The 25,707-nt window shown below is 45.4% G+C and overlaps 1 protein-coding gene across 1 annotated transcript in view; it reads right to left on the reverse strand.

The window, feature by feature from the left end:
* Positions 1-25,707, reverse strand: part of nf2a (NF2, moesin-ezrin-radixin like (MERLIN) tumor suppressor a) — a 27,125-nt gene continuing 1,418 nt past the window's right edge. Inside the window, exons 3-17 of the mRNA XM_084468530.1 lie at positions 24,830-24,955; positions 24,245-24,367; positions 21,208-21,291; positions 16,040-16,108; positions 15,774-15,856; positions 14,741-14,816; positions 14,039-14,173; positions 13,854-13,928; positions 12,421-12,534; positions 10,403-10,537; positions 9,469-9,686; positions 7,963-8,068; positions 6,722-6,885; positions 5,918-6,077; positions 1-1,645 (exon numbers count right to left, since the gene is read on the reverse strand). Of these exons, the coding sequence (XP_084324656.1) occupies positions 1,595-1,645; positions 5,918-6,077; positions 6,722-6,885; positions 7,963-8,068; positions 9,469-9,686; positions 10,403-10,537; positions 12,421-12,534; positions 13,854-13,928; positions 14,039-14,173; positions 14,741-14,816; positions 15,774-15,856; positions 16,040-16,108; positions 21,208-21,291; positions 24,245-24,367; positions 24,830-24,955 (1,719 nt within the window). The 3' untranslated portion in view covers positions 1-1,594. The remainder of the gene's footprint in view (positions 1,646-5,917; positions 6,078-6,721; positions 6,886-7,962; positions 8,069-9,468; positions 9,687-10,402; positions 10,538-12,420; positions 12,535-13,853; positions 13,929-14,038; positions 14,174-14,740; positions 14,817-15,773; positions 15,857-16,039; positions 16,109-21,207; positions 21,292-24,244; positions 24,368-24,829; positions 24,956-25,707) is intronic.

A 25,707-nucleotide genomic window follows, 5' to 3' on the forward strand; every position in this document is an offset into this window, starting at 1 on the left:
TAGAAGAATAATACATTTATTTGATCCTCGTGCACAAAAAAAAAGACATTTCTGTCATATATTTTCTCCGTAGAAGTTGTTCATAGAAAAAATATATAATTTATCCCAGAGTAAACCAAAAAATATATACTTATATATTGCTTACGATGCTTGTTAAGGGAAGGCAGGAATAAAGTAAATTTTCCCAACACATTAAGTATAATACAAAAAGAATACACAGGACACATACAAAATACACAGAAAAAAAGATTGATCCAACATGTAACATTAAGTAAAAATAGATACAAACCCGAGCAAGTGGCTCTTTCTAAAATGAACCATTGTGATCCATATTGAGATATTGAAAATGGGCCACAGTCAACACAGGCCTCTCCATTATGCAGTTCCAATTTCTGTCAAGTCCTTTCCTAGCGGACCATAGTGCACTTGTACTTCAGCACCGAGTACCCTATTCTGAGATAATGGCTAGCCAATGCTACCACGTAGAATGATGTTTGGAAACAACAAGTATAGATAAAGGCCTCATGTCATTGGCTAAATATAATTACACAGAAAAATCGCATCCTGGAGTAAGAAACGTGTACACAGGAGCACATCTTAAAGAACCACTTGTTGGAAACCAAGTGATTAACCTTCTTCACCGTTCTAGGTTGTTCATATTCTACATGAACCCCAAAGTGAAAAGATTTTACTCAAATACAAAAAACATTTTTTGATTATGAAAAATAAAGCTTTCACGGCTTCAAAGTAAACATTGAATATGTTTGTATAGATTTGTTTATGTACTCTTTAAACATTAAAAAAGCTAATGTTATATAGTGGTTTATATGTCTGATAATCTTGATCATATGGTTATGCCCTGATAATGCATCGATTACGGGCTGGCGGAGTTACATTTAAAAATCGCGTTCAAGTAAAAATATATAAGAAAAGTGGAATCAATTTGTGGCGCTCGTTGTTCAATCTGTGGCGCAGCGCCACACATTGGCCTATGTGTGGGAAACACTGGGGTATGTTCAAGACCTGTAGTGCAGAAATATGCAGTGTATAATATACATTATGCAGTAACTAGCCAGATATTCTATTAATCACTTATAGGTTGTTCAATTTGATATAGAACAATTATTGTAGACCACTATTGTATCCATCCCTGCATCTATTTGACTTGAAGTAGACATTGATATGGACTTCTCAAAATGTCTATTCAAATTCCCAGAATGCATCTTCAAGTTATTTAGACTCCAGTAGGAACATTTGGAGTTGAATATTGTTGTGAGGTCACTTTGAAAGGTTTAACATCATCATTTGCTCAACTGTTCAAGAATGGTAAAACAGTGTTTCTTAGTAAAGAAACAGATCCACATTTTACAAATTTGACAATGAGTGTCAGTAAAAATGGATCATTGCTCTGCGAGTTCTCTGCTTCTATCCACGATCCACAGAGTTAATTAAGGAGGTGGCCGGTAACCATGGCGATTTCCAGGAGGCTGTGTGAGGTCATGGAGCACGGCAAATCTCTTGCACGCACCAGGAATGTAGACGGCAAAAAGTTCCAAGGCACATTTCCATTTGAAAAGCAGTGCGTGTGTGTGTGTTAAAGTTCTTCGAAGAAGGCCACTCTGGATTTGGTGCTCTGCAGTGTTAGCTGCAAGAAAGACAAAAAACAAATGAGTTTTACGTAAAAAATAAACGTACGATGAATCCAGACAGCAACACAAACATTACTGGGATCGCTGCTTCTCGAATCACACATCTCCCTTCTTGAGTTGCAACAATATGGATTATGTGGTTCTTTTATGTAGTATAAATGATTATTAATTAAATATAAATGTGAAGATTGAATGATTTCATGCAACAACAAAAAAAATGGGGGATATTGAAGACAGACAGACAGACAGACCTCTCTCTATCCAGTGCAATCAGCGTTTCAACCGACCAGCTCTTCCTGCCTCCAACAATATCTGTATTGGCAAAGCTTCTACGGCCAATCCAAGAGCATGATTGAAGGCTACAGAAAGGTGAGCTGGGTCTCTCTAATCTTTAAACACACCTTTTTACTTCAAACTGCTGTTTGTTTCTACTCCCCACTGCAGACCACGCTCGAGGGGTGACAAGTCCTGCATCAAACATCAACAATCTTTCTTCTAAAAAAACGTTAATCCTCTCCAGTGACTATATTCCATTTCCTGGTCAACTGTTTTACAGCCACCTGACAGCTGGGGGTTGTAGGTTATTTGTAGATCCAGGTTATTTAAACATTTAAAGCCTTTCTCAATGTCTCCTATTCATGCATACTGTTATCGTTTTCCCATCTCAACACTAAGACATCTCAAACCCATTATATTTTGTTTTAAAAGAGGCCAAATAGAACGCCTTTACCAGCGTTCCCCTTTCATGTCTAATTGTGTCCGTTGGTCTTGTTTGTTCAGATTCAGTCAGAGGGGTTTGGAGCGCTCTCCAAGACCCAATCCCTGGTGTTTGTATGAGATGTATAGGCTTTAGTCAGACCGCTGTCCACTATGAAGCCCATCAGACAGGAAAGAGCCTTGTCCAAATCAATGCACTTAATTGTTGCGCCATGTAGCTTGAGTGAAGCGTCGGCGGTCTGCTGCGGACAGCCGCCTGTCCTTTAGATGGACAGCTCATTTCCGCTTCCTCTCAGACATCTTCCTCTCGTCCATCGCTGAACTAAGCTAGCACAACTTTTAAAAGAATTGGCGGGGCGGACTTCTTCCACCCTTGATTGGTTTCCAGGTGAGGGAATGAATCTACAAATGTCTTGGTGACAAGTCCGTTTTCCGTTACTACAAAGTAAAGCTGCGGTAATGTTAGCTGCTGGAGTGTGGGACTTTTCTTCAAGTTTAACATGCACTTCTAAACTCCCGACAGCATCGGCACTACCGGTTTGGATGTGCGAGTCCTTACAATTCAAATTATGTGAGGGAATTATAGGGAACTATGAAGAGCCAATATTAGAGAGATTCCAACAGGAATCCTGGAGAGTTTGTAGATGGGGATGTTTGGGTTACTCACTGCACACAATGTGTCTGAAAGAGACTACCATATTCAACACTGTGTCCTTTAAATATAACTTTAGTTTCGGACCGCTGTCAATGGAATGTGTGTAATAAGGTGCACACAGGGAGAAATGTGAGATACATGTTTGTGTGTTTACCTTTGCAGAGTACAAAAGGGGTAATATACATCTAGAAAAGGAATGTTGTTCGAGCTGTGTCGATGTTTAAGTAAGTAAGAATCATGGAAGGCACAGCAGCGTGCCAGTTAACATAAGTGAAATCCTACAGGATTGAATAGGCCCCTGGCACACAGACAGTTTCCTTTGTGCTCCGAACTCTGCTGTAATGCCTCTCCTGTCTTTAGGAAACAGTGATTGCGGTTAGCTGGTCGGACCAGATCGACTTATCATGGATTAAGCCATATAACGATGTTGCCACTCAATGGGGGGGCTGTCACTTGTCTGAGTATACATACATCGGATCAGATTCGAATAATGGTCGGAGACCTGGCTGACTCCGCTACGCTAGATGGAGCTGTAGCCCTTTCAACAAGTGGTACTAGAGCCACTTCCGGTTCACGGCTACGTAAAAGCAACAACAAACTATCTGGCGGCATACAAACAAAGATGGCGTACGAGGAGTTTGACGAGGCAACAGTAGCGTACATTTTGTGTATTTTTCACTGTATACAAATGCATATGAGGGAACAAATGGAGCTTTTTGCTGCGGCGATTCTTGCACTTTGTGCAACATGAACTGGATCTCCTCGTCCGTCCAGAAGTGCGTTGCTGATTTGGTCGAAGCCATGGTATCGTTTGACCTTTGCGGCAACAACACTACTATTTATTACGTTGTCTCCTTCCACTTCCGGGTGAAATCCCCAGCCGAAATTCTCGAGCATGCGCAGGACGTGAACTCCCGGCAATACGATACGATCGAGTACACATGCAGGTAGATAGCCGTCTATGACTGGCTCAAGCCCAGCTATTGTATCGACTTTGCTAATCTGGTCCTGAGACTATCCTTTTGGCGAAGCAGATCGAATAGATCTGTTTACATGAATCCAATCTTTATTCGATACGTTGATTACACGATTATGCTCCAGCATGTAAACACAGTGAGTGTCAAGATACACAGAATTGGTTGAGGACAAAATGCTTCACTCAGCTATTGCTGAGTGAAGCATTGTTGAGTGATGAGTGATGAGTGATGAGCAGTGATGAGTGAGCTCATCCAACCAATGTAAATAGTTGCTGGAGCCTGCGGTGCCAGGGTCTGAATGTATATACATTGGGTCGTTAATCTTCCACAGCAGCCAGAGTGAAATCAACTGGCCTCCAGCGGATTCATGCTGCCCAGATGGCTTAGTGTCACATTTACACCCACCTTATTGAGCTGCCCGTGAGACCTGCGTGTTTGTCACATGATTCTGGGTTTTCTTTGCTTCTTTGCTTTACTTAAATTGCAGTACATTGCACTCCTTCTGAAAAAGTTCTGATTCCCAAAGCAACTCTGCACTGCGTTGAATTGAGAAACTTGGTTGTGCAGCATTCAGAAGTGCTTTGGGTGCATTGATCTTATGCTTTGCCTGTTTTCTGCTTCACTCGGTAGTTGCTTTGGGTAACAGTGTCTACAGACGTTGATTGCTTCTTCAAAACTGCCGTCCGGGTTTAAGGGGCTCATTCCTCCTCTCTTTTTCCAGTGGCTTTACTGTAGCCCCATTCTGTCCCGGACTCCGTTTTCTGCAGAACCCACGCACTCCCTAAGTCTTCTCTCCCCTCTGCCTAACCTTAAATAAATTTTGGCTCCTTTAAAATTGAGTTAAAAACACTGTTGGCTCCAGTTCAAGAACAAACCACACACACACACACACATATACACACTCACACTCTTCAGTTCAATTAGCAATACTTTGAACGTTGCTTGTTCGCCACTGGAGCCTCATCCATCCAGATGACTAGTCGGCAGAAATCAATTAGCACCCCCCCCACCCTATATAATTAGCTTCTTCACAGTGAGAGGGGAGAAGAGGGAGGGCACCCTTTATCTAAGCATGCAATGTGCAGAGACCCATTGCTTAAAATTGACTATGATACTTTGACTGGTTTTAAAAAGAAAACGATAAAACGATTGCTCAAACGATTTACCAATCAGCCCCATCTATTGAATCCATTCAATAAAAGCGCTCAGCAGTGGATCCTCGCCCCGCTGCCGTGCGGTTGAATAACGCGGAAGCGCTCCACTGGTGTGCGCCGGCTGTCATTTCAAGGCTTGTTATTTTCTACTCTATTTCAGATCATTGCTCCCCTCCTAACATAATGAAGTATTCACTGCCGCCGCCGCGCCGTGTGTCTTGAGACCCAGCGGCCTGACAGAGACACGTGGACATCGCCGTCACGCACACCAACACAACCCCTTCACCCGCGGTGCGTTGTGGTCTGCTCTCTCCCAGACGCAAAATGGCAGGTCATCGCATAATGGTTCATTAACCACACACACAAACAACTACAAAGAGCGTCTGTGATGATGGCGATGACGATTCCGGCGGTAATGATGAGGGTGATGATGGTGAGCCTCAGAGGTTGAAGGAGGGATCCATGAAACAAAACATGTTCTTTAGAGGTATCAGTATTATCTTTATATTATATATATTCTATTGGTGTGTGGGTGTGATTATACACATGGGCATCTCTTATCTGGGAAGAGACCGGGGATGATGCAAGCGTGTAGAGAATATGGGGTGCAGCCAGCTCATGATTGCAGGAATACAGACAACTCTTTCTTTCTGTGTGTGTGTGTGTGTGTGTGTGTGTGTGTGTGTGTGTGTGTGTGTGTGTGTGTGCGTGTGCGTGTGTGCGTGTGCGTGTGTGCGTGCGTGTGCGTGTGCGTGCGTGTCTCACCTTTTTGAAGTTGCTGTGCTTGCTGGTTCCCTGCTCTCGGTTCTGGTTGTGAAGGATGTCCAACGGCGTCTCGCGCTCCTTCAGCTTCAGACTCTCGATCTCCGTCTTCAACTCGTTCAGCTGCTCCTGCAGGTGCTTGCTCTTCTCCATGTACTCCACCCTAAGCGCACGCACACGCACATGCACACACGCACGACCGTAAGTGATGATAAATAAAGAAATAAATATATATAATCAAATAAATTAAAACAAAGCCTAAATGCCATTAGAGACAAGGGGAACAGGATGTCAATAGGGTTACGCTATCAAATTCAAACATGCTGAATGCTGACATTAAAGACTCTGGTCTCTAGTCGACTGGTTGGCCATCGGCTCCTGTACAGCGATTAATCATCAAAAGTTTCTGTAGGAAGGTTTTTAACAGCTATCATTTGAGAGTCATCTGGTGGGAATGGCCTAGCCAGCCGTCAGCTAAGAGTGAGTGAAATGAGTGAAAAATATGATAATACATTTTTGACAGCTCCCGGGTCAGTTCTGACCGATCAGAGGGTCTCTTCCCTGATTGGTTTGCAATTCCATCTCGCCAGTCAGTCACATTAGCGCACACAGCGTTACGTAGGAAGGAATGAAGCAAGGGAGGGAGGGAGGGAGCAGAGAAGGAGAGCGCATTTTTTCTACGGCTCTCTCTCTTTCAACTCTCAAATCTTAATTGCATACGATTAGTAACAGGAACGAAACTGAAACTGAATGGACCAGACTAACAGGCCCCAAAGTGGTGGGGGTGTGTGTCGGGGCCAGACTCACTTCTCCTTCTCAATCTCCATGGAGAGGCGCTTCATGTCGGTGTCCTTGAAGTCAAAGCTGAGGTTCTCCCGGCTGAAGCTCAGGTCCTCAGGCATGAGGTCTGCAAGGGGAGGCTGGGGCGGGGGGGAGCTCAGGACCGCAGGCCTGACGTCAGCCACTGTGGACTGGGGGGCAGGGGGGGGGGGGGGGGGGAGATAGCAATCAGAAGGAGAGGACAGGCGGAAGAGGAATATTTATAGCGGCGGATAGGAGACGGTAGTGTGAAGTGATATGGCAGGAAGATTTGAGAATGTGTCTGTGTGCGTGTGTGTCAGTCTCTGTGCGTGTCTGTGTTTGGCCGCACAGTGGTTGAGATGGGGTAAGTGCGATCGAGATAACACATGAGATGGGGAGGAAGGTCGAGACTAGAAGCCGATTACGAACAACAACAACACGGGGGGGCTGGTGGAAAACGGGCTGTAATGGGGTTCCAGGGAACTCAGACGGCTCACACCAGCCATTCAGGGAACTATAGCTTCAATAGAGACACTTAACTTATGTGTCAGGGCCAGTGCAGGTGACCCCCCCCCCCCCCAGATAGGAAGCAGGCCTGGTATAACGTACGGGTGATAATCCATCCATCACGGTCCAACACTAAGCATTATCAGAGCCGTTTGACCAGGGCCAACATTAAGCACTGCAGAGTGTGTGCAGCAGGTGTGTTCGAAACGGTGCCGTCTATACGTTGTACCGTACAGACATCCACCCGTATGTGTGTGTGTGTTCACCAGGGGGGGGGAACGGGCTCTCTGTGTGCACCTCGGGAGCGTGTGAGCAGGATGGTCCATTCATAGCTGCGCGTGGGTTGTGTGTGTGCGTGGGTTTGGTGTGCGTGGAGGTTTTGTATGCGTGGGCGTATACTGCGAAGGTGACTGCATGTGAATTCTGCCGTTTCGGACGGGGGAAGGAAGGCTACATCCGTACGTCCGTCTGCGTGTGCGTAGGGCAACGTGAGCCATGGGACTACATATTGTGTGTATGTGAAGAGTGGGCATGCAAAGACACAAAGAGAAGGAGAGAGAAAGAGAGCGAGAGCATGAGAGAGAGACAGAGGGGGACAGAGGGAGCGAGAGAGAGATTGAGAGAGCGACAGAGTGATAGAGAAGAGAGTGAGAGTTGAGCGAGAGAGACCGAGACAGCGAGGAAGTTAGAGAGACAGAGACACAGTGAAAGAGAACCAGAGAGTGAGAGAAGGCTGTTACCGGGCTGACGGCCTGGCTGGTGATCTCCAGCAGCTTGTTCTTGGCCCTGCGCTCAGACTCCCTGGCCTCCTGCAGGTCCTGCTTCAGCTGCTCCGCCTCCTTCGCTCTGGACAAGGAGCCATGCATTAGAGTGGATGTCACAACACACACACACACTAGCGTTAAAGTGAATATCACACACACACACACACACACACACACACACAAGCGTTACAGTGGATATCACACACACACTAGCGTTACAGTGGATATCACACACACACTAGCGTAACAGTGAATATCACACACACTAGCGTTACAGTGGATATCACACACACTAGCCTCACAGTGGATATCACACACACTAGCGTCATAGTGGATATCACACACACTAGCGTCACAGTGGATATCACACACACTAGCGTCATAGTGGATATCACACACACTAGCGTCATAGTGGATATCACACACACTAGCGTCATAGTGGATATCACACACACTAGCGTCACAGTGGATATCACACACACTAGCGTCATAGTGGATATCACACACACTAGCGTCACAGTGGATATCACACACACTAGCGTCATAGTGGATATCACACACACTAGCGTCATAGTGGATATCACACACACTAGCGTCACAGTGGATATCACATACAATCTGCAGGCCTGAACTAACATTTAACATGCCCACATTTACCAGTAGAGCAGAACCATGCAAAAGGATCCACAATAAGCAGCGCTTGGGTTCTCACTGAGGGAGCGTATTATTGAAGATAAATGTGTTGCCCCCAAACAGTACTGACACACACACACACACACACACACACACACACAGATAAATGGATGTTCTGCCGTACATAATACATTTGACTAATGCCTGTATTAGTCAAAACTTTTGAGCTCTGGTCCTAATTGTCTGGTTTAGGAGTTTTGCTGTGGGTGTTTTGCTGTGTGCAGTGATGGCTCTGGGGGGGATCTGTTCTTCATTAGCATGCAGAGTACCTCTGCGTGATGCTGTTCTCATGCCCAAAAACACTCACCGTCCGTAAGCTACTGTTTTTGGGAAGTGGTTAATGGGAGTCCGTTTGAGATGAGTGGCTAATAAATTGCAGCGAGGCGTTGAAAAGCAGCCTCTGTGGAACACGGCCACTTCAGTGGCGTGTGTGCGTGTGCGTAAGCGTGTGTGTGTGTGTGTGTGTGTCAAGGGGTGCTCATTAGAACTCGTCCACTATTAGATCTGAAACTGATCTGCCCGGATCAGTTTCTATTGTGTTTCGTGACACAAAATACATGGGGGACATGCACTGCGGTGTGTACAAGCGGTGTGTGATCCTAAACTAAGTGTGAGGGAGGGCATATGAGGACGAAGGTCAGGTTAGGTAGGAGCAGGGGAAGGTTGGAGTTCGAAACTTAGGCCAGGGAGCCACTTCTTGAACCATACCACAGCAGCACCTGAGGTTCTCTCTCACACACACACACACACACACAACCCCACCACCCCCCCCCCCTCTCCTTTCCGCACCTTCTCTCCGACTCCTCTGCCATTTTGAGGGCGAGCATCTCCGCCTCCAGCATCTTCTGCTCCATGACGCGGCGCTCCTCCTGGCCGCGCAGCGCCCGGACCTTGATGCGCTGCGTCTCCAGCCCGGCCTCCGCCGCCTTCTGAGCCAGCAGCTGGGCCTCCTCCTCCGCGATCTGGGCCTTCTCCGCCAGCAGGTCCGCCGTCTGCTCCGAACGCATCTGAGGACCCCCCGGGGGAGAGCAGGGGCGCAGGGTGGAGAGAGAGAGGGGAGAGAGAGGGTGAGGACAGTCACGTGACGAGCAGGAGGGTCAGGGGGGGAGAGAGAGAGAGGGTGAGGACAGTCACGTGACGAGGAGGAGGGTCAGGGGGGAGAGAGAGAGAGGGTGAGGACAGTCACGTGATGAGGAGGAGGGTCAGGGGGGAGAGAGAGAGAAGGTGAGGACAGTCACGTGACGAGGAGGAGGGTCAGGGGGGAGAGAGAGAGAGGGTGAGGACAGTCACGTGACGAGGAGGAGGGTCAGGGGGGAGAGAGAGGGTGAGGACAGTCACGTGACGAGGAGGAGGGTCAGGGGGGAGAGAGAGAGAGGGTGAGGACAGTCACGTGATGAGGAGGAGGGTCAGGGGGGAGAGAGAGAGAGGGTGAGGACAGTCACGTGACGAGCAGGAGGGTCAGGGGGGAGAGAGAGAAGTACAAGGTGGGGGCCCGAGGAGGGAGAGCTCATACAGAGGTTGGGTGATTAGGAGGGGGCGCAGAAGAGTGTTACGGAGAAGGCAGGGGAAGGGATTTGGGGTGTGGAGGCGTCGCGTGAGGAGGCATATGGAGGAATAAAATAATGAGTGTGTTGTGGGGGGGGAGATGAGAAGACATTTCTAGGTGATGGGGGAAGAGAGAGAGAGAGAGCACTTCAATAGCAGAGAGTTGATGTTCTCTCACCAGGGCCTCGTTGGCCATGTCCGCCTCCTCCTTGAGCTGCATCAGCCTCCTCTCCAGGTCGTCACGGGCGCGCTCCGCCTCCTCCCGGAGATGCTTCTCCCGCTGCTTCTCCCGCTCCAACCGCTGGCGCTCCAGCTGCCAGGCAGACGGCGGAACACATTTCAGCGGCATGCCGCTAAAGTGAAAACTAAAACCAGAGCCCCGTTTCTTAACTGCCGTCTGAGCACCAAGGCACTGGGTTTCCTACGTTTGGAGTTCACTAATGATGCCCTTTGCTTCCTGTTTTAGATTCAGTACAGAGCGGGAATACCTGTCCGGTGTCTTTTACCGATTAAACTCCGTTCTCTTCAAACGTTATGGTGGGATTCGGCGCACTTGTCGATTCCACCTGCTTGCATGAGCCGGGAACCGTAGTGGCATGTAGATGGGTAAACGCTACGCTAATCCCTCACCTGGATAGCAACAGTAACCAGGTTCCGCTGCAAACCGATTACTGGGCAGGTCTGCCAATACAATAATTGGGCAGGTTCTGTCAATCAGGCCAATTCCTTTTTTAAACCGTGGAGCCGTGGATGTACTGGATGTTGCAAAGAGGAAATGGGAGCAAAGGGATATAAGCATAGGATATTTAAAGATTAAGTATAAATTAATTGAGAGTTATTTTAGCTTTATGACTGAGAAAAGGTAGAAACAGATGCCAGTGATCTTTTGAACATGAGATAATGTCCTCGTTTGCACTCTTTAACAATCGATTTCATCAGCCAACGCTACTATACCTCCCGCCATATATTGATCTATAGAGGGAATTGGATGGACAGAAACTGAAAATAATGGCCTTTTTCCATTCCACTTAACTGTCCTGGTTTGACTCGGTGTGGCAGCCCACCGAGGCTGGGATTTACCTTTTCATTACAATAGGGCCGCCCACTTTAAAGCGTGTCTCTCTCACTCTCACACACACACACACACACACACACACACACACACACACACACACACACTTATTGTAACCTATATAGTTTAATATTCTGCATACAATTAAATTCTATTGATTAATTTAAGAGACATTTCACATATTTGTTTTGTTTCACAGACGGAAGTTACACAATTTTCTCTGCGATGATGAATCAAGTTTGATATTGTTTAATATTTCCCCATTAGTTGCTTCCTAATATCAATAGCTCATTGAGAGACGATTTATTTCATATTAGGCCTGTTTACACATCGGACAATGTGTCACACATGTTTCACACAATGTCTTAGGAAGGATGTATTAGGAAAAATATCAGTGATCCAATAGTGTGAAATATCATCCAATGTCCTGTCTTTAGACCAAGACTAATCTTCAAGAGATCTGTCCTATTTCAGCAACCCTTTTTAATAATGCTATTATAGTGTTGTACAAGAATGAAAAAATTCCAACGTATCAAGCCAGAGAACTCAATAGTGTCTCTGACACAAGAACACACAGTTATTGTATAGGTCGATTTTCTTTCAAATTGAGAGAGCGCTTTGTGCTCCAAAGAGCAGGCAGGGCTTGGGTTACCACAGCCTGCTTGGAGACGGGTCGGCCTCGCTTTGGCCCGACAACAGAAATGGTCCATCTCCAGTGTGATTCGACACAGCTCGCTGCGTATCATCTGGCAATGGAAACCTAATTCAGCGTGCCGTGGTTTGACTAGGTGCAGCCAAAAGTGCAAAATCAAAAATAGGCTCAAATGTCAGTACACAAACCCAACAACAAACCCAAAGCCCAACAGCAAGATTAAATAGACTGTTCACCCAGCCGGTGGTAGACTCTCTATTGCCTAGGACTGCATTATATCATTCTCCTCATCCAACACACACCCACACACACCAACACCCCCACAAACGTGCCTGCTAAAAAAAAAGTTCAAATACAAGTAAAAAAATTGCAGAGCAATTTTCCAAATGGCATCGTTACACAGCTACAAGACAATCACCAATTTAACCACACTCCTCCCCATCCCTGCGGGATCCCGTCCCAACGTCGTCACCTGTTTGCGGGCCCTCTCCTCCTGGGCCTGGGCCTTCATCTGCTGGACCTCCAGACAGTCCACCCGACGCCGGCGCACAAACAGGTCGTGGTTCCCTATGCACAGCTGCAGGATCTGACAGATGGGAGACCTTTCATTCATTAGTCATTCCATCGCCTCAGGTACCCTGCACAGGATCTCAATGGACTTGATCCTGCAGATTTGCACTTTACAACATCCGCAGGATACGGCCCTTCCTCACAAGGGAAGCAGCTCAGCTTCTAGTCCAAGCGCTGGTCATCTCCTGCCTGGACTACTGCAACTCGCTCCTAGTTGGACTCCCGGTCTCTGCTATTAAACCTTTGCAGCGTATCCAGAACGCGGCAGTGCGCCTCGTGTTCAACCTACCTAAATTCTCCCATGTGACTCCCCTCTTCTGCCACCTCCACTGGCTCCCTGTAGTAGCCTGCATCAGATTCAAGATGGTACTGGCATACAAGGCAGTCGATGGAACTGCCCCTGCCTACCTCCAAGCCTTGGTCAAACCACACACCCCAGCTCGATCCCTCCGCTCAACTACCTCAGCTGGACGTCTGGTACCGCCATCACTAAGAACAACCAAGGGTCAATCAGCTAAATCACAACTCTTCTCTATCTTGGGACCACAGTGGTGGAACGAGCTCCCTGCTGATGTCAGGACCGCAGAGTCGCTCACCAGCTTCCGCAAACGACTCAAAACCCACCTGTTCAGAGTTCACCTAGACTCTACATAGCAATTCAGTCCCTTATTTGTCTGTTGCACTATTGTTTGTTGTACGTCCTGGCACTTAATGAACGCACTTGCAGGTTGTATTCATTCATTGTACTTAATTGTGTAGCATGTACTTAATTGTGTTGTGCATGCATGTTGTGTAGCATGTGTAGCATCTGCAGTAGCTAGCTATCACTGCTGTATACGGGAATGGGGTTAGCCTGGCGATTGTTAGTACTTGCACTTGGTTCTATGAACATCTATACTGTACCGACGGCGATATATTGTTTCAAGAGTCATTTCAAATGACTCTTAATGGATGTCCATTTGATCATTGAGGTTAAATGTTTAGAAAGAAGTGTAGCGTTGGTAGCCTTCATTTTTATACCACAGTTCATACATATAAATGGACTCTGGGTGCCTGTCATGTGTAACATCATGTGTAAGAATGTAAGAATATATTGAGTAACCTCATTGATTAGGAAGACTGAGTGACCAGCTAGAACAATTAGGAGCTGCAGTCAAACAACATCAGAAGCATTGGCCGTGACCCACCCTAGACTTGACGTGAAAGAACGGTGCTTCTCCAATAAGATGTAAAATGAAAAATAAACCCCTGTGTAAAAATTCACAATATACCAGAGAGATATATATCTATATATCTCATATATATTATATATCTATAAATAAAATATTCACTCACCAGCTTGTTGACCCGCAGCCTGGAGGAGTTGAATTTGAAAACGTTGGTTTTCTTATACAGCGGTTTGATGGCGAACTAAAAGTGAACGAAAACATTGTTGTCACATTTCTCACATTTGCATACAAAAGACATGGAAAAAAGGCCGGCGGGCCATCAAGTGCAGCGGCTGGGGGTGAGCGGCTCACCTCCTTCTCGCTGTAGGAGATGTTCCGGATCTCGTTCCAGGGGAAAGAGCACTTGGGCGTGAGTCTGTTGTCGGGCTCGTAGATATGCAGACCCAGGGCGTCCACCCCGAGCAGCAGATCTGTCCCCTTCTTATTCTACAGTCAAAAGAGTTTGCAGCGTGCGAGTTGGAAGCGTTTACACCTGTTAACAGACTCTAATGGGGAGCTAAGGGGGCTCACTGCAGGCCCCCGGGGCGGTAGAACGGTGGCATGTTTTGGCGTGGGCCATTTGTTATTCTGAGTTGGTTTTGAATGAGGCCAGCTTTGAGCTCGGGCACACCGGGCCGTTGTTTACCTGAAACCCGGGGACACAGGGGATTGATATTGTGGTGTTTTCAAATGTCTCGTTTGTTTGCTTGTTGGTTTGCATGCTAAGGTTGTTTTCCTCGTACAACGGGTATCAATCACAGTCGGTGTATGGCCCTGTCATTCAACACGAACATAAATAATAAAATGGAAATAACCAAAAAATTATATTATACAAATTGTTCACCCTCCCCCGATAATGCAACCCATAAAAGAGTGACATTTTCAGTGCCAGTTGTATGAAGAAATGGTTAAGAGTGTAATAGAGTGCGGAACATGGTGCAGCTATCATCATTTCATGTTCGAAATGACATATGGGCTTAGCCTGATAAGGGTAAGTGAAGGGCCTTGGCTCACCCGGATGAAAAAGTAATTGACTCCGTACATGTCCAGGTCCTGGGCTATTTTTAAATACTCCATCTCAGCTTCGTCCCTGGTTCAAAGAGAAAAATAAAGTCAGTGAGATGGAGGATGTCAGAGGAGGGTAGCAAGAAGATCAGAGAAAGGTTTATATCCCGTCGAGAGTGTGAGACAGACGTCTGGCACGCTTGATGTATATATTGATGTAGGAAACGGTGTCATATAGAGGCAGGGGGGCTGAACCCATTGGAGTGGCATTCACAGATACGTGCTCACACAAGCCCTTACACACAGTAATTCTATTAACAGGATTTTGAGGTCATGCACCATAGGAGAGAGACTAATTCATCCTGCTCGAACACTCTTAATACCTAGAGTGAAAACAACACACACACACACGTGTCAACATAGCGACGTTGACATGCTCTTGAGTGTAAGCTTTAGTGTCTACGATGCCGCAATCAAAACAAAAACAACAAGGGCATATCGCACAGTGGCTGAGCCAAAAAAAAAAGTCCAAGGGGGAATTTGACACCATAATAGGTTTGTAAATGTATAAACAAGCTGTAAGGCAACAGTGGCTGTCAGATGTGTAATATATTTCATCATCATTTTTAGATCTCATATCACTTTGTCAACGGAACAAATTGTGACACACAAACTGAACAAACAAACAAACAACCAGAAGCTACTTTTTTGCAAATTCTTCCAGCATTTCAACATAACAACATGCATTGCAAATTGCTGCATGTTGTAAATAACCCAAACTCCCCCATCCAAACCCGAACACCGGCATCGTGCAGAACAGAGCCTACTTTCACCTTTGTGTCACATCACCTCGACCCGCCACAATGGAACAGCCAGCGCTCAGTCAATATGCCACTCTATTCCCCAACAGGTAACACAACCCTCTGAGCCTCTTTGACTGGCTTTTACTTTGCCTCGGGTAATCTATTGATTGGATTGTGCAGCAATGCATTTTGGGAGAAAAAAAAAACGAACAACGGGGCAACCTTTTCACAACCTTTACCTTGTCCTGCCACGGTGTTCGGCATAGCACGCCGTGATCCGCTCCTCCCACATCTCTGCAGTCATCTGGTATAAGTTAATCACCTGAAAGGCAGAGGTAGCCACTAAAATACACTAAATGAACAAGAAGGGCCGGCTGCGTGAGTCACAGCCGCAGCTGCTCAGGAAAGAGTCGGAATCATGTTCAGGCTGTCGTTGCTTAACATCAACCTAGATGTGAGATGGGAGGACGGTAAAATGTAATACAAAAATCGGAAAGTCACTTACTCTTTTAGGCAGCAGCTCCTCTTGGGACAGAAAGCCAGGCTTGTGAAGCTTGGCATCATAATCACCATACTGAAATATTCACAGGAAGAACAGAAACAAAGCACGGCTACATTAGCAAGGCTACGTTCCCTAGTACACAGACTACATTGCATAGTACACAGCCTGACAAGGCTACGTTGATTAGTACACAGTACTAATCAGGTAAACACCCAGTAACACCCAGTAAACACCCAGGTATACAGGATAACACAGATACACCCAGGTATACAGGCTAACACAGAGGCTAACACAGGTACACCCAGGTACACAGGCTAACACAGGTACACCCAGGTAAACAGGCTAACACAGATACACCCAGGTACACAGGCTAACACAGGTACACCCAGGTACACAGGCTAACACAGATACACCCAGGTACACAGGCTAACACAGGTACACCCAGGTACACAGGCTAACACAGGTACACCCAGGTACACAGGCTAACACAGATACACCCAGGTAAACAGGCTAACACAGATACACCCAGGTACACAGGCTAACACAGAGGCTAACACAGGTACACAGGCTAACACAGGTACACCCAGGTACACAGGCTAACACAGGTACACCCAGGTACACAGGCTAACACAGGTACACCCAGGTACACAGGCTAACACAGAGGCTAACACAGGTACACCCAGGTAAACAGGCTAACACAGAGGCTAACACAGGTACACCCAGGTAAACAGGCTAACACAGAGGCTAACACAGGTACACTTAGGTACACAGGCTAACACACAGGTATACAGGCTGAGCTAGGCGGATAAAGGGAGACCTAGGCGGGAATCAATGGCATTATGCAATCAGGTGATTGACCAGCAGCTCACACCTATACGGCCCAATCACTGTTCGGAACATAGTCATTCATTGTACAACTTCACCGGTGCTGCCAACCTATGGTAACACCGGCGGGCCGCACGCAGTAAGGCTGATGTCAGACGAGTTGGAACCAAGCTATAGATCTGGTGACGCCACATTTTTGGAATTAAGTCTGCTGCTTTATTTTCTGTCAGAGGCTCAGAGCCTGTGACAGAAGACAGTTGTGGCTTGTTTGTGGGTGGACATGCTCTTGGCTTGTGATTCCATTATCCTGTCTAGGCGTCTGCCTCTGTTTGTTGTCTTGTTCTGCTGTGTTTGGGTTTTCTGTTGCTTATTTCTTCAAGCAAGATGGATCCCTAAGCTGCTTACAGACACATTTCTATAAATCCTAAATTTCTGCTATGCTTAATTGAGGTTCACTCCCTCCTATGGGTGACCAGAGTAGTTATCTGAGACCAGAGTAGCGTTGGCCTTAATCTGAGGAAAGCGAACAGGAACATGTGGAGTGTTAGCACATCTTTTCTCCAATTATAAGTAAATGCTCTGAGTCAGGGAGTGCTCCCCGAAACCGTTTGGAGGCAGCGGTGTGGACGGCCAGGGCCATCTGTTAATGTCACATTGACCCCCTGCAGAGGGCCATTCGAACAAATGTTAAAGGTCCAGACAGGAGGTCATCCAGTTTGGATGTAGTTGCTACCACAGATTACATTGTGAGGTGTTCACATTTAGCATTTAAGTGAGTTTCTGGTTAGCCTTGTGAGACCAGTCTCATATTCCTTTTTGCGTTTCAAAATGAATATCAGTATGGCCTTGGCAGGCAGCGATTGATTTTCAAATACTCCCACGGCCTTAGTGATGCTTGTGCTCTTTTCGCTCTTGCCAAACCCAGTTAGAAGTAAAGCTAAAACATTAAAACATTAAATATGAGAAAAGCCTTTTGTGAAGATTTCTGTTAATCGGTCTATTTTTGATCTCGAAAAGTGTTTTGATTGCTCTGTAGATGCTACACTTTCCTCTGGCTCTGCCATTATCATTTTAAATCCGGCAGACTGCAGTGCTCCTTGCTCGTCATGAACTGAAACTCTATCCGGAGCAGTAGACAGTCTTACAAGGCCAGGCACACGATATCTTCAATGTTGTGTCCATATCCTTTTCTAAACGTATTCCTCACCCGCATGCTTAGTCAAGTTCACCGTTAATTGCATGTTGTCATGGAAACCTGCCACTCCGTTTCGCTCAACTAAATCAACTACCATTCCCGTGTGGGGCCTGTGCTTCTACTTTGTAATCCGCGCATCGGTAAGGTTCAAGATGTATCAATAAGTTTGCGTGTCCACGTGAATTGCTCTCTGCAGCCTTTGCCGTCTCATCAACAACACCTTGGAGGACTCCAACTCTAGTGCAGAGACATGCATTATGTTATTTTGTTGGGATTCACTTTATCGAGTGCTTTTATCGCGCTGCTATTGCAAATCCCTTTCGTCTTAAGCTAAACTTCCGCTGTCGGACAGTCATGTTTCTCTAAATTGAACTGTATTCAATTAGCTAGCTCACAAAAATGTTACGGCCCAGGGGCATTCCACACAGCTCCCATCTATCCTCTCTCGTTCCCCCCCAGCTTTTTCTAACTTGTTTGTTTGTTATCCCTGAATATTTGACCATGTTTAGACTTAGAAAAGGCTGAGCCACGAGCCCTTGGAGAGAGATATGGGTTGGGTGTTGGAAATGATCCTCCCAAGCTTTCTGCTCCCACACCTAAAGTGGGTGCACCATAATGTATAACGTAGTAATACATTACGGTGCTCCCACACCTAAAGTGGGTGCACCGTAATGTATAACGCGGTAATACACACAGGGATGCTGACAGCAATACTGAAATGCATAGCACCCATTTTGTTTACTATATTTTACAACAACAGTGACCCAATCCTTCCTTAATAATAAATGTCACCTAATTGGCAGATGTGTATAAACATGTATATGTGTATAAGACAATTATCTACTCACCGGCCACCAAGCGGAGGGCTTTAAAAAGAGCAATAGTGGGAAATACAGCCTGTAGGAATCTAGTTTGGAGGAATACTAATTCAATAAGTGAACTCCCTATTGCAGCTTAAACTTACACACAATGGAAAAAAGGACAATATGTTTTGGGCTTAGACTTCTAGGTAGGAGGGGTAGGTGTTGTCACCGTGGTACGACCCATGGAAATGTTGTGATGCATTCTTTAAGGCTACTACACATTCTTGAGTTTGACATTTTTAATGAGCGATGTTGTATATGCATCACACACCGTAGTGTCCAAGAAGATTAACCCTCTAGCACATCTAGCATACCCCCTTCAGTGTCAGTGTAACTTCATCATGACATTGAAGCTTATTATTTTAAAAACGGTGACAAAATAGCCAAGTTTACTATCTGTCCGGTGTACTAACGGTGGCTAGTTTGTACTTAATGCTTCATTCACTCCATTCGTCCGTGGATCAAATAATCATCAATGACACCAAATCCATGCGCAACCTTTTGAGATATCCTGCTCACAGACAGACAGACAGACAGACAGACGGACGGACGAAGGGACCAATGGTCCGTCCCGCGACAAAATTTGGTTGGTTTATTGATGATTATGGATGACATCCCCCTACTTCCTGTTTTTATTAAATCTCTAAAGGGAGCCTAACCTGGGTTGTCATCAAGGTTATGGTTTCAGGTGTAGAGAGAATAAAACAATGCTGCTAGCTGCCCAATCATCTCGCTGCAACCCCATAATTGACCTCCAAAACCACATCGTATGGTTCTGCATTCCTGTGGCCGTGCTATGGCCAGACAAACCCTGCATTTACCAGAGCTTGAGGTCATCAGAGCCCTGAAACGGTGTAGCCACGCAGAATACCAAGTGAGAGAAGAACACTCTTAGAAAGGTGCAGTGCACAGATAAGAGCTTTTTTCTTTTTTTTTTATTATTGTCTTTGTGGCATTGTCATGAAATAAACATATGGTTAAAATGGGAGGGTTCTGAAGTCTAAATGGATAAGAATATATTAGCCATGGTCCTTATAGTCCTAGCAAATATCAATAGACAGATTTTTAGACATAATAGCATTCAAAGCCTGAAAGCATTCGCATTAACAGGTTTTTGACAGCATTTGTCTGGATTTATTATGGCCTACCATGTATATTATCAGTTAGAATTACTTACTTACTACATATATCCAAGCCAGGGTGATAAATATAACTTAAATTAGGCACTAAGAAGAAACCAAAGATGAAAATACTTCTTTAGATAAGAATATAGACCCACTCTGCAGATGCCCGTAGTCCCCATGTGCAAGGAAAAATGGATCCACCAACTCTAAGTAACTTATCCCATCATTGTTTTGATTTACTAGGTCTCTTCAACTCACACAGGTTTACATTGCTGCTACTAGGCTTTCCACTACGTTTGCGTAGAATGATCTGCCACTTTGTGCTCTGATTGGGAACTGATTGCAAAGTAATTGTCCTCACCTGAATGACTATGAGAAAAAAAGACCTTGTTCGTACATCAATACAGTCTATGGATTACACACCAATACACACACACACACAGCTCCCTGCTCCCTTCCTGGCTGGGGTAATCACTTCATTAACGATGAGGCAGGGATCTGATGGAGGACCAATATACTTCACACCGTCTATTCACTGATTTCTGCACAAAAACAAGTAGGATCAGTAAGGAGGGCCCAGGAGCACTCAGCAGCTGCCGCAGTTAATCAGGACCTGACTCCTGCCTTATTATGCAGATTTGATCATATCAGTGCTGATCAGCGTGGACTGCGGCTCCAAAGAAAAACAGGCTCTGGACCCTTGTTCCCCCATGTGCAGGTTGAGGGTTGTTGGGCCAAGAGTTACTTTCTTTTCTTTCTCTACTCCCTAAAACCATTTGATCCTTTCTGGCTTCATGTGAGAAAAAATCCCATGGGATAGCTGGGTGGGATCTTAATGGGGAGGGGTTGTGGTTTTATCACCTGTCAAGAAGAGGTCATGTCGCCTCATGAATTTCTCAGAGATTTGATGTGAAGGTGGGGATGGGATCACTCAACCAGACCAACCAGTAGTGTGTAACCAGTGCAGTACCTCCATATGAGATTTTCCTGTGAGCGCAGTGTCCAAGGATTTAATGATTATGGGTGGGTCTCACTATTCTGGATCTTCAAAGATAACTGAAAGAAATACATGGCTGGCCGGATGGGCATGTAGATGGCGGAAGGGTTACCAGATATAGATATAGAAGACAGGCCTGCCTGTAGCGGACAGCGGGAGGCTCTCACCTTGGCATGGACAGCGTAAGAAGCCAGCAACACAGAGGCCTCGGGTGGACAGTGGATCTCTTCCTCCAGGATCTTGTTCTTTACCTGGCAAGAGAGAGAGCAAAGAGTCTGTTGGTCGCAGCAGTTAATTAGGTTGGGCCTCAAAGCCAAACCTCTTCATCACAGTAGGAAAGTGGGGAAAGTGGCAAGCGTTCATCCTCCAAACCCCATCCATTAATAAAGACTCTGTACTTTGTACTTCCCAGATGACAGTAGTTTCAACTGCACCAGGTGGTCTAGGTGTGTTCTGGTCTCAACATGCTCTCTGCTCGTACCCAGACACATAGCACACTCTGGTACATGTGTTATGACATCCTAGTTACATATACAGATACAGGGTGATCACAGGCGGGGATTTAATTGAAAATACGAAACAAGCTGATATCTACCAGCTGATTTAGTTCAGTAACCATGGCCACATTGGGACCCATTAGCCAAAATAAAAGTAACTGCTTATCAAACCCAAATGCTCTGCATTTAAATCACACTTAATCTTCTCTAAAACCGTTTTCTTGCAGGTAAACAGAGCACGATTATGAGATAAACAAATGACTAGTCCTGTAATCGTTGCACTCTATCCAACATTGTCAACAGAAACAGCTCAGATCAACCTGTGTGGCTTTACCCAGTGGTTCTGCTCCCCGTTCTAATGTTGTCAGCAAACAAGCCTGGCTACAAACACAAAGAAACCATGTTGTAGCCTGTTACAGCTAGGGGGCTTATCGTTCGGAAAGCCATTTGTTCAGTCTTGTCTAGGTGTGAAGTAACACCGGTGTCGTGGCCCGGGTCTGACAGCTCCCTAATTGTGGGAAGAGGCCGACGCTTCCAATCTACTTTACAAATGAGGCCGTGCTGCCGCAGAGCAGATGGGGAATGTGTGTGCACGCATGTGTAGTTGCGCGTGCATGTATGACGGTTTGTATGGGTGCAAGCGAGCGCATGTGTGGACGAAAGAAAGTGATGGTTCTTGATAGGCGCTAATGCAGCCATCACGCCCGTGACACCAGTCCATCCCCCGGCATCATGAGGCTTAATGAGCAGCGTAACGAGGAGCCGGGCGTCACAGGACCACCGGTCATTTGTATTCTCCACCACGCGTCGCCGCCGCCGACCACGTCCATTGTTAAGCAACTCGAGCGGTGGGCTGAGTCAATCTTCTGCGGAGCGCTTTCTCTCTATCCCTCTGTCAAAAAATACATGCTAATAAATGAACCACTCAGACTGGCTCTAAACGGATTAAGGACAGAGTGACTTTGTTATACGTCTGGATGAAGACAAATGCGTCCACTTCCAGACCCTGAGTGAACACAACGCAAGTAAACCAGCACAGTGGACTGGATATGACAATAAAGCCGTGGGGGACGGCCAGCCCATGGGGAATACGTTAACTTAACTGGGCCAATAACTGAGCCCTTAAAGCCTAATTGGTAATTACTAAATGTAGCCGGTCGAAATTGGTGGCAGGAGCACGGCTACAAATCAGATCTGCTGCAAGCAGAATAGTTTGCCAGGGTTCCATGAAACTCCCTGGAGAGTTTGATGCAGTTAGAAAAGGGCATTGATAATATGTCGTGCATTGATTCCAGATGGCTGGGCAAAATCAGAAGCCGGACAATAGAGTATCTGTCCGATACAGCGGCGGAGTGGTAATCGGGAGAGTTGAGAGTGTTCCCAGTGGGTCGTTAATGGTTTGGGGCGGCTGCACCGCTGATTACTAAGGGCTAACAATATTGCGTTTATAAAAGTTGAACTCTCGTGCAGGCTCATAGAGAGTGTACAGATTATCCTGGAAACGGTATACACATTGTGTTGAAAGTGAGCAAAAAGAGAAAAGAGAAAGGTGGTGCCGAGAAGGCAAGAATTAAAAAGAAAAAAAAGCACTGGAGGAGGATGCGGAGAAATGCTCGAAAATAACGGATATAGATTCCGAGCATCGAGTAAAGACGCTGCAGGTGAAATGCTAGAAGTCAAAGCAGAGAGCTCGGAATTCAGCATTAGATACAACAATGTGTCATGATTATGTCACATTTCAAATAAAAGCTTTCCCCAATTTTTATTTTATCACTTGCTGGCCAGCTTGGTCATTGCGCTATAACAAATAAATGGGAGTAAGCAATGAAGAAGATGAAACTGGGCAGATTTTAGAAAAAAAAGCTAGTTGACCATCAGTATCAGTATGCTTATCAGTACAAATGTTGAATGGTGGTAGAATGTATGTAGCCACAGATTATAATTTTTTTGCAGCCACAGAACTGAGTCAGCCCGGTGATGCTGATGAGACAGGGCAAGGAGGTAGCAGAGAAAACACAGCTACAGGTGTGCACAATGTTGAGTACAACAAAGTATAGGATGCAGTTTCTAGGAGCAAGTTGCAATATTGCAGGAAAATTCATTGTTCAGTGGCTCATACATAGAAAAATCCCCGCCATCCTCTCCCCCCAATTCAGGCGGACCTGTCTGCATCATGTAACTCCCGGGCTGAAGTGAGTCTCACTCCACCCCTGGTACGATACAATTCACGAGCAACAAGTGCTCAGGCAACATTGTTCCTGCCTGCCCCCTGCTGGCTACGGGGGAGAAAGGCAGAGATAGACTGCAGCTGTGGTGCAGTACTCTGATTTTCATCAACCAGTGGGAACATTCAATAAGGATGGCATGATTTTATCCGTACACTAAATTAAAATTCATTACAAAGGGGTCAAAGATACGGCCAGAAGTGGTCCCAATGGATTCAGCTAGTAGCAAGAAGATACATGATATTCTCTTCAAGAGACTGCCTTCGACAGTATGAATGTATTGTCGTAATTTATTTTACCCAAAAGAACAGTAATATCTCCAGAGATTTAAAGTTCCACAGAAAAAAGCCACAGAAGTGTCCACAAAAGTAAAAACCTTTGTGGTGTTGGGTGAAGAACGTCTCCATGGAATCATTTTGAAGTCCTTAAAGTATAATTGAAGTAGACAATGAAACAGAAATGGATAGGTCTTTGATGCTTACCTGCAAGAAGAAGAGGTGCTGTGTAGCATCCTGCACCAACTCCTCCTCTGCATCTTCAGGGTAGAACTTTGCCAGGAAGTGAAGGATAATTGGTTCCTCCTTGGGGACCTCCTGATCCAAAACCTACAGTCGAGTAAACCGATGTGAACGGCTGCTGCGCCAATTGGGATTGATTTCCTTTGCAACAAAGCATTAGCTTTGTTTACTTGGCTGAAGGACATAATTGGTGCTGAAAGGATTAGCCAATTACTTATTAAAAATGTATCCATTATCATTTTTGTTATTTAGACAATATGTTTTGAATAAAATACCAAGCATGTGCTGCATTTAACTGTAGATATGCTTTTTTTGTGACGCTTTTCTTCTGTTTCTATCTATCATACTTGTCTTGAATACTAAAAAAGCTAACAAGAAGAGTGTACCTTGTGATTTGATATCCTTGTGATTTGATTTGATTTATGACATTATATAAACTGAAATAATTAGCTGATCTGAAAAAAATCAATTGATTCAAACCACAATGAATATTATGAATTAGTTGCAGTTACAATAGTTTCAGACAAATGATAAACATCACTTTGATACCTTCTTGTCCATCTTTAGCCAAGCTACTGTATCCTTGATTTCATACTGCAGCCCAAAGAACCAGGTCTCCCTCAAACCAAGCGTACGGCAGACCAGGTCAAACAAGTCTTTTCCTTTCCACTTCACCTGCAACGCACGACCGCATTGGTAAACAATACAGAAAAGAACGGTAGAATTATAACTGAATCTGAAAGGTTATCCATGTTTCCAATGGTGTGACATGCATTGATGAGATGGCAACACATGCTGCACTAGCATTTCATTTAGACCTTCTTCATCTGTTGTAAATGGGATGGTTCACACACAAAGATGTACTGACCACTGTGGGGATGAAGGCTGGAGCAAACAGTCTCACTGAGAGCAGAGAGCATACAGGTAATTTTTTATCCTGTTGCTTTGGAATAAAATTAATCCAAATCCTCTTTTTATTATAAAGCTGAATTGTAAGCGTATAATTAGGCAACATTACAATAAATACGAAGAAGAATAAGAACTGCAAGACGACAAGTCTAATTCAACATAACATTTTAAGATAAATGAAATCATCTGTATGCCTGCCATACCCCAATAATTGCTATTTACAAAAGCCATAATTGATACAATTGTCTCCACAGCTCAGAAAATAGGAATCGCAAACCTGCAATTGACATTCTACCATAATTACCAACTGTGCACATTGGATCTCCCACCCCTTTAAATATAGACAGCCTTCTGAAGTCTTTTTTTATTCCCTTTTTGCTCTGTAATAGCATCACATTTCAATTGAAAGATAGGCCACGTTTAATATAGAATAGTGTCTGCAATTACATTGATTGGCAAAAGGCCTAGGATGCAATTTGGACCAGTGTTATAGACAGTGGTCCACTGCCGAGAGCTGT

This window comes from Micromesistius poutassou (assembly GCF_964030765.1).
Source record: "Micromesistius poutassou genome assembly, chromosome: 5".
In the NCBI taxonomy this organism is placed as follows: Eukaryota; Metazoa; Chordata; class Actinopteri; order Gadiformes; family Gadidae; genus Micromesistius; species Micromesistius poutassou.